General features: G+C 41.6%; 1 protein-coding gene across 1 annotated transcript; it reads left to right on the top strand.

The window, feature by feature from the left end:
- The first annotated feature begins 383 nt into the window (after positions 1 to 383).
- On the top strand, positions 384 to 11,266 carry grb2b (growth factor receptor-bound protein 2b). The gene is made up of 6 exons (XM_085934174.1): positions 384 to 676; positions 1,815 to 2,065; positions 8,330 to 8,427; positions 8,842 to 8,964; positions 9,258 to 9,426; positions 9,941 to 11,266. The coding sequence occupies exons 2-6, from the start codon at positions 1,988 to 1,990 to the stop codon at positions 10,124 to 10,126; spliced, it is 654 nt and encodes a 217-aa protein (XP_085790300.1). The 5' UTR covers positions 384 to 676; positions 1,815 to 1,987; the 3' UTR covers positions 10,127 to 11,266.
- Positions 11,267 to 12,604: the final 1,338 nt, after the last annotated feature.

Here is a 12,604-nt window from a genome sequence, read left to right as displayed (position 1 = left end):
TAATAATATTAATTAATCTACAATGCATGGAATAAAATAGAAGCAAAACACACGAACGTGATTTATTCCATACAACAAATATTCTCTTTATTTGTGCATCACTGGTCTCAACATATTAAGAATACCTCGGATTTTATTTATTTCAGCACTTTAAATCAAAAAGTGAAACTATTTCAACTATGTACTTAGTTTGATGCTGACAGCAAAAAAAAAAAAAAAAGTCCTGTCTGGACTGAAATAAGAGGCATCATAAACTGAATTTGAATGATTTATGCAGTATTTGAATTGTAATTATTTGACTCAAGCTATTTGAGTTGGAATATAAATCATTAATTTTCTTTCTGTTGGCACATTTTGATAGTTCCGCTTTGCCACATACAATACGGCGTCGGCGTCGAGGTAGGAGTCGGAACGTAAGGCGTCAATTTAAGGCTTTATAGATCTACGAGGCTGACCATCCCAGTACAGTGAAAGGAAGCGGAAATAAACGTCGTCAAGCTTATGCTAACAGCTCGAGTCAGGCTCCGAGGACGGGCTGGAAGCGATACATGACACACATCGGAGGATTTTTTTTTCTTTTTTTTCTCGGCAGGAAAACCGAGAACGAGGATCGGGTAAAAACGCGATCGGGATTTCGTTGTTAGGGTGCTAACTTCGACGCGGAATATATCGAGTGGTGAGTTTGTCTTCATACTCGTTGAACTTATGTACTGTTTCCTTCTCGCGACGCAGGCTAGTCAAGTTGAGTGAGGCTAGCGGGGCTATCTGTGCCACTACGTTAGCAACAACAGCTTGCGCTATGAAAAAAAAAAAGGTGTTTTCTCCCTTGTCAAATTTAGCAACGCGAAGCGAGCAGCAAGCTTCCCGTCATTTATCAACTCATCGCTTCAAGTTAATAGCATGTTCACTTGTTGATTAACATAACCTTTTCTTTACCCGGTTATGATAGATTAGTGGAAGTGAGATGGAGAATCACTTTGCATCGTAGTTATTGTTATCCGACCGTTAGCCGGCATGCTAACCTTAGCCTCCTAGTGGACTGGGCGCAGTCTTTTGAGGGGGGGTTAACGGGAGAAGTCTGCGGGAGTCCATGAAACAACGACTTCATGACAAATATATTGTTTGTTTATATGTAGCCTACATCTCCGCCGATATTGATTGGAGAAAATATACCAAGATTGGTGTTTCTATATGCCCGATTGTACCACTTGAGCGCCAGCTCTTTATTGACTGATCATATGATTTATTAACAACTATTTTTGGCGATCACTTATGAGATGGAAGCGTTTCTGCAGATTCCATTCGTATGTGTGCTTTTCTTGCGCGCGCCCAACGACTTTTCTAGAAGTGTCTCACATCCTCTGTTGTAACACGTCTTACTCACATTTAGAACGGACACACACACAAAAAAGAAGATAAAGCAACAGTGTTGACGAGATCGTTGTTCCCAGTTGGCTGTTGGCGGGCAAGTCAGGTTTAATGACCTTAGGGATCGTCCGGTTGTATTAGATTGACGGACATTTGTAAACAACTTAATGAGATAAACTTGCTTTATCCGTTTAGCAAGTGTAGGTTGAGCTAATGTATCACTGACGGCTCTGCATAAGCTCCAGTCTGCACAGGTGCTTGGGAGTCAATGTCGGGGTTGATTTAAATGGCTTCACAAACGGTATTTAGTCATTTTTTAAGCAAAAGTGGTCGTCATAATTGTCACGCAGTTTGTTTGCACGAGATGTGCATACAGTTTTCACAAACCTGTGCATATTTCTGCCCAGCCCATCTTAGTCAGCTCCTTCTCTCCCCCCTTTTTACAGGAACCTCGCTGCGACCTATGTAAGGTCAAAGCCCTAAAGGAACGGGTCACAGACGGGAGGAGAGACTCGGGAGAAAAGCATCTGGACGCAGAAGCTGGGATAAGCGCTGTTTTTATTTTTTATTCAGTCCCTGAATCCTAACTTGAGCCAGGACGTTATCTTGCACGCACGCCATGGAGGCCGTTGCCAAATACGATTTCAAAGCGACCGCTGAAGATGAGCTTAGCTTTAAGCGCGGGGAGGTCCTTAAGGTATGTGAAAAGACTTTCATTTTCATTGGAGGGTATACTTTATGTAAGCAGAGTTTGAATGCCATCAACATTACTGTCGGTTCTTTGTCTCATTTTGTTCTGTTTTGAATACCTTACTAAAGAAAAAAAAGAAACGCCTACATTTTGTAAAGACGCACTTGAATCTGTCACTCGTGAATGCGATTGGTTAATTCTGAACACGGCTCCATCTCTCAAGTAATACAAGGGTGTGCACACTTATGCTTCCACCCACATTCTAACAGGGGTGTGCCGACTTTTGATATCCACTGTCGAATGGAGGATGATCTATACCAGCAACTTCAGTTCTTTATTTGAACTGCATGTTTTCCGTGGAATGTTATCATCTGTTTGAGTCCACTGTTTGCTCTACCAAACATCTCTACAGAAAAAAAATGAAATCTTGCATGTAAGCTCCATTCTAATTTGAAACATGCACCGTAAAGAATGATTTGTTTCTTTCACAAGCCATTGTTGTTTGCATTTATGTTGCGGGTCAAGTTCCATATTCTCCTTTTCAAGTTATTTCTAGAGAAAAGATGAATCTAAAATGGCTTGCCACAGTACTGCCCCTGGCACCATTTGCAATTCATCGGAATCATTTGTTGGCTGCTTTCCCCCATTGGACTAATTTGCTTTTTGAAGCAGGCATGATGTTCTTTCCCTCTGTCAGATTGAATCGCCCTTTCTCTCACTCTTTCATCTCCTTTATCCTCTTCCTCTCATCGCCTTCCCTTCTTCCAACTGCATCCATCCTTTGGATGTCTTAGACACTTGCAGTAAAAATGGAACCAGGTTATATAAAACATCATTCTATTTTCAGGAATTTGTATTTCTGAGAAAATCTGTATTATTTAGTAGCATTTTATCGTGGACTTTAATGATGCTAGTCATCCATAAAACATTTTTTTCCGTACTTAAAAGTCTGCCCAGATACAGATGCGAGTAGACCGACCTGAAAGCGGCAGTTAAGGTCCAGCGCACTCGGTGGTACTTAAACGCGGCTACCGATTTGATGAAACGAGAATCGCTTCTCTGTGGTGCCAATGAATGCGCAGTCAAAGCAAGCCATCTGCCGATACTGATGTTAAACGCTTCTGTTCTCAGGACAAAAGGTCTCTCATGGGAGCGTACTGGCTTTGCTTATATGAAAGTCGACTTGAAGCATTTGGACTGCGTCTGAAAGATGCTAGCTGTGCAACATGAGATAGCTTTTATGTAAACATTGCAAATCATCATTTGTTGTCGAAACATGAAAGATTTTTCCTGTGGGAATTTATCTGATTGAAAAAAAAAAGCCCACGTTGTCCACTGTCATATTTAGTCGTCAGGTTCCCCAAGTAGCTAGCCTCCAGCGAGCGAAGCCATCACTGCGTCACTGTTCTTTCACAACAGCTGGCCCGCTCTGACCATTCTGCCCTCTAATTTGCAGCCTTGAGTCATTCGGTAACATTTGGGTCTGTCATTTGCCGTCTCGTGAGTCATCAAGCGAACCGTCACCAAACGGTATCACAGCCTACTTCATTGCTCCAGTTAGCTATTAAGTAAAAAAAAAAATAGAAAAGACTCTTAACGGTTGCTAAGTTAACATGGATACTCTTGACGCGGCGTTTTTTTTTTTTTGCTGTATGCCATATCCATCTGCTCTTGTCCTTGGTTTTTATGTCCGCTGATTCCGAGGCAAAGAAGGACATCTTCGCAAAGTCTGGCCACTGCCCCAAGCGCTGTGCTCATTTCCTCTTTCAATAAATAAAGATTAACAACCCGTCCGTGCTGACAGAATAAGCTCCTGTCAACAGTTCTGGTGGCTCTGTGTCAACACTTATAATTAAAAGTCATTGTGCTCACCGTTTTCACTGACTACCAGCAGACTGTCCGACACCTTGGAAGTGCCAGAAGTGAACTATCACATCTTGGTCCTTGAGTGTCATCTTTTTTTTTTTTTTTTTTAAGCCACAAATTTTGAAGTGAAACGAGATTAATAGAGACAAGCGCAAGATGGTTTATTGTATCTGGTGTGCGTTTATATTAAGAGCACAACGTGGCTTTTTTTCACATCCTGTTTGTGTCATCCAACCCCCCCCCCTTTTGCAACTTCCTGCATCTCCACACTCAACTCCAGCAAAACTCTCGTCTGCATCGACCACAATCTTGTAGAGAAGCACAAGTTGGGAGTCAGGCTGAAGAATTGTCGTATGCAGTCAGCCAAACCTCAGGCATTTTTTTTTCCCCCCTCCTCTTGCCTTGCTCTTTTCACTTTCAAACGTTCTTATGTCCCGACTAACGGTGTTTTGTGTGTAAAAGCTCGTCAATGTAATCCTAGAAAGAAGCTTTTAAGCCTGTTGCCTCATTACTTTCCATGAAGGCTCTCCACCCATCCCTGATTAATGGCTCCCACATTGCCTGTTACTCGAACTATTGATCGTGCTCTGCGAAAAGTGTTTTATCAGCGCTGGCTTTTGATACCTAAATGTCACCCCCATGCATTTATAGACAAATCCAAAGCCATGCTTTGGCTTAAAACCTTTAGCACGATACCGAAAACAGCTTTATGGGTTTTTGCGGCTGCTTGTGCACCTTGAAATGGAGAACTGAGAGGTTTATAGGTAATGTGTGTTGTTGGAATGTCAGTTCTTTTTGAAGCATTAATATTCATTTGAGGAGGTGGCTCCAAACAGAACCCCGACCGGGTCACCGCCAAGCATTATCCGATTGCTCGCTAGAGTCCAAATCTATAAAGTAGGCCACATTTTGACTGTCTGCTGCATATACTGTGCACCCCTGGGCAGAGTTAATCCTTTGGTGATGGTTTAAATGAGGTCGACAGAGGTGTTTTTTTTTTTATTTTTTTAAGATAAAGTGACGCAGACATCAGCCCCCAACAGTTTGGGTACACACTGTGATGATGTCATGAACGATGACAGGTCTTTGAGGTCTTATCGGCCTATTGGTGATTACGTCATCAATTTTTGATCTAGCTGGTAGGTCACATTTAGTTTGTCATGGAAAAATCCGAACGTTGAAGTGACTGTAGGCCCTAGTCTGCTTTTTTTTTTTTATTCCATGCTTATCATCATGCTCCTGGTGTGCCCGTGCCCACGGCAAAACATGTGGAAAAACACAAATACCGCCTTTGTGTGTTTGCATCAACTATCTCCATCCCTTTCCTTTTTGTCCCACTTGGTACTTCCTTCTTTTCTCAGCAGCCCGATTGTACTTAGCCCATCTATCACTTAGGCCCCCAACATTTCCTAGGAGTCAGAAGCTAGAATAGAAGTACTACAAACTCCAAGTAAAGATGGCGATAGTTGTGAAAGCCCAACACTTTCTACGAATGATTCATGTGGTTTATTGAGGTTACCATTTGTTTGTTTTCACTGTTCTGTCTTTCACTCCAAGGAAAGAGGAAATATTTAAATGGAGCCACTGATGGATTTTAGATGTTTGTTTGACATTAGTTTATCTGTCATGGGGTTTTTTTTTTCCTCCACTGGTGCCCTCGAAGTCGTTTCTTCTTGCACTTCCTCTATTTGCCTTTTTGTGCTGAGTCAGAGAGCTGCAATTAGGATTCCTCCTCATCACCACATCACTTCCTGCTCATGTGTGCCAAAAAGAGACTTCTGCATTTAAAGCAAGAGAGCACCATCAGTCTTGCTCTGAAACCCGGAACATCCTTCAGTGCCGTCGGTCCCGCACTGCCAAGTCTTAAGTGATTGAAAGTAGGTCAGAAGTCACGGACACGATTTAGTCGATAATATATGCGTTAAAGATCAAATAACTGTTAAATAGTTGCTGTGATTTGTGTGTTATGATGCCGGGCGGTTCTGCTCAATATGGCGGAGACCTCGGGCATGATTGTCAATTCAACGCTTTGATTTTGTGGGATTGCTGTAATCTTCCCTGCTGTCTCTGAGATTTGAGCTCATGACCTCCCTTTTGGTGTCTGCTGCTTCCCCGCTGGGCATAAAGGAGGTCACGCTCCGTTGCATGACTTTTGCAAAATAACACAAAATACTTGTTTATCAGGGAGAAACTTCACAAACTTATTTTGAGATGTCTGAATAAGCAAATGTGGTCCAATCTAAAATCTGACAAGATGTCACGCAGTCAAATGGAAATTTAGTCCTTGCCGCATTTTCTAGGAGAATCAGCTGATAAGAGATCTTCAGGCTTCGGAAATTATTTAATCTGCTGCCTGAACCTTTTGGTTAGTCTTTGGCCTACTTGTATCAATTTATAGCCATAAAGGAATGCACATCTTTGTCACAAATATTATGTTGTAAATTTGGCGGCAACCTCTTGTGCAAATTTGATCAGTTTTATAAATGTAAAAAAAAAAAAAAGTTGCTCTCATCAGTATTCTGATTTTGAAGCTGAATTTGTTTTACTCTAGTGGCTAAACTGTCTCAGGCCCAGATTATCTTGCACTCCAGAGTAATCCCTGCTCTTGATTTTTGTTTTTGTTTTTTTCCCCCTCAATCCATATGGACTGTCCTAGTGCATTTATCATCTTGTTGAGATGTCTTCTCCATGTCGCTAGCTCCCTCATTTGCTCCTTTGCTGTTAGACAGGTTGAGTTTGACTCTCATCCTTCCATCATACTTGACTGTTTTGCCATAACCGTTCTTCTTACATTTTTAAAGATTTAAGATTCAAAAAATAAATAAATAAAATAAAAAAATAAAAGTTGCATGGTACTACATTATTTTTTCCATTACTGTTGAGAAGTAACAAGACAAAATGCCGAATTGAAATGAAGCCATTTGATTGGCTGTTGTAAATTGACAGAAGTGCCGAACAAAGTATGCACAACTCAAAATTGTTTTCAGGTCAACCATGTGTTTTTCCTTCATGTTGTGTCAATGGAAGTGCTATAATAATCTAATGTGAGAGGGGAGCTATGCACTGGCAGCTGTGGAGAAGATAATCCCTGCTATGGACCTTAGCCTATCAAATAGCAATTTCTATCCATTGTGGCTCAATCAGATTAAAAAAAAAAAAAAAAAAGACAACAGATAGTCAGCAAAAATAGAAGGATCTAAATAGTCCAATGGAGACCACGCGGTCGGACCTATTGCTGTGGTTGTGTGGAATGAAGACTTGCCTGCCATGCGGACATTTAGTTGTGCATCCGCCCCGTCACTTCCAAGAGACACCAGATAGACATTGAAGCAAATGAAAGAGCCAAGTGGCTTTTATTTGATTATAACCAGGCCTAACCCAAATGGTAGGGAGAAGGAAAAAAAAAAAAACGTGCTCATTTTTTGTAAACACTGTCACTAATGTACGTTTTGTATTCTTTCTATCTTATATTTGCCTCAACTAGCATATAAGGGTTGGGTTAGCAGCTGAGATAAGCTAGCCGACAGCTGGCATTTGTCAAGCTCGCTGGAGCAAAAAAGACCCCAAGGCCACTTGCAACACGCTAGGGCCAACGGGCACACCTGTCTTGGCTGGCCAAGGCAAAAATAATAAGGGAATCTGATTTCAAAAGCAAGAAAATGTATGTTCACCCCCTAAAAAAAACAAGATGTTTGCCCTCTTTGAATTATGCAGATGTGACGCGATCAAAGGAAGTCAAGCCTCTCAACTTGTGAAATTCTAATGAGTGAAAGTGAGTCATTCGTCAACGTAGGATTCTGCCCGACTGCTTCCAAGAGTTGAGATTAATGCTCTCTCTGCTTAAATTCAAGCTGCTTAAAGTCTCAATCGAGTGACAGCCTACTTTGGAAACACATGAAAGTTCGCCGATTCTGCATTACAATGACTGCCTTTACATTTTTTTGCGCGGGGGTTTCACTTTTAGGCAAAGTGAATGGGAACCGCAAGGATTTATCTTATCCACATAAGGTGCTTGTTCTATTTTGGAATGGAGCAAGAGGATTAGAAAAGCCAGTCACATACAATACCAAAATATCACTTGAGGGTTGTGGTTTAGGTAACTTTCATCGCTGACTAATCTGTATTTGTTTCCATTGAATCTATTCTTAAAAAATGTCACCTTATTCGAGACTTTATTATGAAAACAAAACAATGACTGTACTGTAGCTATAATGGCCGATGTTGCAATCATTCAGTAAATTAAATAAACATTTTGTTATCTTTAAAAGAAAATAGGAATTATGTATTGCATTGTCATTTAACATTTACCAGCAACGTTGCAATAAGACAACAGGAAATCAAATTGTACCAATAGCAAATATGTCATTCCAATTTATTTATTTATTTATTTTTTGTCATCACCAGGTATTAAATGAAGAGTGTGACCAGAACTGGTACAAGGCAGAGCTCGATGGAAAAGATGGCTTCATTCCCAAGAATTACATCGAGATGAAGCCCCATCCGTAAGTGTTCTGCTTTAAATAGTTTTAAATTCCTGCTCTCCAAACATCGCCTCGCCCAAAGCAAAGCAAAGCAAATCAAAGTGACTTTGGTTATATTTGTCAGAACTACAGCTCGACTGCTTTACATGAAATATGCTTCAGGCTTTTGTCCTTAATTAAATATTGACGTTATCATTGTTGCACCATGGAATCTTTTTGCCCTGCGGGTTAATTGCTCAGAATGCATTGATAGCGCTTTTTTTTTTTTTTTTTTTTTTTCCAGACACTACTTAAATTGAGAAGCATTACGCTAGTAGACTAAACACTGTATAATTCTGTTTATTTTGTTTGTTTTATTGTAAGCTAGCAATGTCAATAAACCCAAACTGCAAAACGGTAAGCTCAAATGTTGTTGTTTTTCCCCTTTTCGTCCAGGTGGTTCTTTGGGAAGATTCCTCGCGCCAAAGCAGAGGAGATGCTCAACAAACAAAGGCTCGATGGAGCTTTCCTCATTAGAGAGAGCGAGAGTGCACCGGGTGACTTCTCCCTCTCGGTCAAGTGAGTAGCAGCGCCGCCACCCCGTGAAATGGAGTTGAAGCGGAGACAACCATCATTGCTCACGCTCACAACAATCGATCGGCTTCACAAATTTCCGAGCTCTGAGTCAACAACGCGGCCACTTCCTTATTCTCATAAAGTCAGACCCGGGTTCACTCGTTAGCTTCTTTTCCAGTATTTACTTAGTCAAACGTCTTGCTTCCTCTTCTGCGTTTCCATTGCATCGTGTCACCGCTGTTTACGCGATAGGAGGATCTTTTTGACCTTTCATTTAACGCTGTGACCCTTTCTAGGTTTGGGAATGATGTGCAGCACTTCAAGGTTCTCCGTGACGGCGCCGGGAAGTATTTCCTGTGGGTGGTGAAGTTTAACTCCCTCAATGAGCTGGTGCACTACCACCGCTCCACCTCCGTCTCGCGTAACCAGCAAATCCTCTTGCGGGACATCGAGCAGGTCCACCAGGTAACTATGAGCGTGACAACTTCCTGTGAAGCTGTTCAATCTTGTGGTATATTCTTGTTTTGTGAAGATTAATAAACAGACACCAACACAATATATATTTAAACAACAAAATGTTGAACCAAACTATACAAAGTTATCAAACGAAAAAAAAAAAACCCTAGCTTACTGCTAACATATAACAAGAACTGTCATAGACTGGCTAAAAGAAATTAGCATAGATGGTACATTGTATTTCATTATATTTCCATTCCAAATTCCATGCCATGATTTTTTTTATTTCTTTCCACCGCTGTGACGTTGATACCAGTCGAAGTGAATTTTTGATTTGAAGTCTTTCATTTAATATTAAGCCTTAGTCTTTTTGCTGTACTGTAATTAAGAATTACATCAGTCCCTGATGTTGCTGCAGCTGATTTTTTTTTTTTTTTTTTTCCTCTTGCTGTGCCTTGCCAGTTTGCACTTTTGCTAACCTCTATTATCCGCCCGCCTGTGTTTCCTTGTTTCCATGGCACAGCATCCCACATACGTGCAGGCGCTCTTTGACTTCGACCCCCAGGAGGAAGGCGAGTTGGGTTTCCGACGCGGCGACTTCATCCAAGTCTTGGACAACTCTGACCCCAACTGGTGGAAAGGCGGTTGCCACGGCCAAACGGGCATGTTCCCGCGCAACTATGTCACGCCGGTCAATCGGAACATGTGAAACACTCCCGCCATGTAAAACGGCCACCATACCACCACCCCCACCTTCATCATCATTCTAGATGTCATCCCTCCACCCTCATCTGATTCCCTCCTCCTCCCCCTCCCTCCGCCCACTCCTCTTCGCCCAACCCCACCATAGCACGAGCAGAGAGGAAGAATGCAAACAAGTGAAAAGTGAGAGAGAGAGATAAGACAGGAGCGCTGTGATAGGCGGCGGCGGCGCTTTGTGGTGGGTGGCGGCTGAGCAAAAAAATCCACTTCGACTTACACTGAGACTGCGAACGCCTCGGTGAGGATGGCGACCGACCGCCTTTTGAGCGAAAGAGAGAACCAAATGATTTGACTCCCACAGCCGCTTCTGTCTCCTCCTTAACTTCTTAACATTCTGCCGCCTTGTGTTTTGCTTTTGCCGCATGTTCTTTTATCAGCCACATCTGTTTTAAAGGAAAAACACGAGAAAAATATGAAAAGAAAAAAAATGAAATGTTTTTAAAAAAAAAAAAAAAAAAAAAAAAAAAGAAAGAAGAGAACTGATGCCATATACAGCAAGTTTCCACGTCTACGATGATTGGCTCGTGAGCATTGTACATCAGCCATCGGCTGTATAAATAAATCAACTATAGAGAGAATCCATTTTTTAAGAATATATATATTATATATTTCTATGTGTTTGTCTGCATTACCTCTCATCACAAAGTTGTAAATTATGTTCAATGGTTTGTTTGTCCCAATAAGACCTTGTAGCTCTAGAATGTGCTGAATTGTCCTTCAAGTTTCTATCTGAGAGATCTCGGATAATACGCGACGTTCCTCACACAAGGGAAAGTCCACTTAGCATCGGGAAAAGAAACCAATCATGCTGGGAAACTCCTGTCGTTGAGCGGCAAGGATACGCAGCCGTGAATGCGAGCCATGTATGACGTCAGCCCCCCCCCCCCCCCGACGATGTTATTTGTCTCCCCCCCCGCAATCAATTTGAATGTAGCTGACTGAGTCCGCAGACTTTAGCATGTGAGATGCAGGCTCGAGGAGTTAACTCCGTGGCTGTGCAAGGGAAAACACGCTGTAATGTTATCCACGGTCATTCATCACATTTACAGTACCGCTAGTTAACGTGCATACTAAAAAAAAAAAATAATCTCGTCATACATGTGCATAGCATGGGGGCTGAGATTGGATAATCACGTGTAAATCACCAGTCTCCAACTGACACACATGTACTTACCAAATTTGAGATTGTCTCAACCGACCCCCCCCTCCCCTCCCCTCCCCACCCCGCCAACCCTACCAAATGACAGATCAGCTTAAATGTTATTGATTTTTGTCAAATGTGGTGTCGAGCACTTTTATTTTTTTGGTCAAAGATTTCCTATCTGTTCTGGTTTAGTCCGTGTGTGTGTGTTTTTTTTTTTTTTTTTTTTCTTCTTTGTTTCTTGCTCTCTCTGGATAGTGCCTTTCTCTCTGGTGTTTTAGCATCTCCCACCCCCCTTCCCTTTTTACGGGGGCCTGCCAGTCCTGCAGTGAGAAACAAGTGTACATAATCTAACATGTCCTACCACCCTTTCCTACATCAACTCGCCTTCACCTTAGTCCCCCCCCCTCTCCACCTACATGGAACTCTTATTTAAGTGTCTCTCTTGTCTTACCTAAAGATACTGTCTCGGTTTTGCTCTTTTTTTTTTTTTTTTTTTTTTTTTGCTTTTTTGTTTTTGTTTCTTGTTTTCAATTAATAAAATGCAATTATTAAAAAAGACGTGTGTGTGTGTGTTCCTGACAACCATTTGAGAGCGTTGTGAACATTCTCAGAGGGACATCAGAGGTGAGTAAGTGCTATGAAATCATTGAAGATAGCACCGTGCGTCACGTGTGTTTATGCAGGTCCAACCCAGTGCGTACTGCAATGTAGTTCACAGTGGGGTAAGATTTTTTTCAGGCTCTGCTTTCTTTATATGCTAAGATGAATCACTGGTTGTGGTCTTCTGGCTACAGGCACTTTTGAGCGCTTGCTGAATGGGTCAGTGAGACCGTTTTATCTGTGACAGCCTCATGGTGGGTGTCTGTCTAACAAAGCATCAATGACACCATGTTTTTAATCTGGCACAGACCACACACACTGTGTTTTGTATCGGTGATGATCACAGACTCCGTTTTTTTTGTCTTTGGTCTTTTAAACCATTTTTTTTTTTTTTTTAATTTATCTCATCTGGACTCTTTTCTTTTTATGAAAGATATCAGCCCGCTTCAGTGCTCCCATTTAATCCAAGGCATCCGTGACGCATTAAGTGACATCTAGTGATCCTGGCTTTAATTTGAATGAAAGAATGTTCTCATGGAATAAATTCTGGTCTGAAGTCAGTGTGAAAACAAAATATTTGGACATTTGTGTTTGCTCAAGTTTTCCCCTGTTGAATTTTATGGATGTTTTATTTCCCCCTCTTGGATGTTGACCTATTTTGTCAAGATGGTTGGTGCATGT

The sequence above is a fragment of the Syngnathus leptorhynchus genome, chromosome 16 (genome assembly GCF_054491065.1).
Source record: "Syngnathus leptorhynchus isolate UIUO chromosome 16, UIUO_Slep, whole genome shotgun sequence".
Taxonomy (NCBI): domain Eukaryota; kingdom Metazoa; phylum Chordata; class Actinopteri; order Syngnathiformes; family Syngnathidae; genus Syngnathus; species Syngnathus leptorhynchus.
Note: the sequence above shows the minus strand (reverse complement) of the source record. Positions and strands in the feature narration are given on the sequence as shown.

Bases quoted from the DNA above. Each gene is read 5' to 3' on its own strand.
- grb2b (XM_085934174.1), top strand. From the start codon at position 1,988: ATGGAGGCCGTTGCCAAATACGATTTCAAAGCGACCGCTGAAGATGAG. The intron at 2,066-8,329 runs GTATGTGAAAAG...TGTCATCACCAG, and splicing joins AGCGCGGGGAGGTCCTTAAG to GTATTAAATGAAGAGTGTGA. The intron at 8,965-9,257 runs GTGAGTAGCAGC...GACCCTTTCTAG, and splicing joins GACTTCTCCCTCTCGGTCAA to GTTTGGGAATGATGTGCAGC.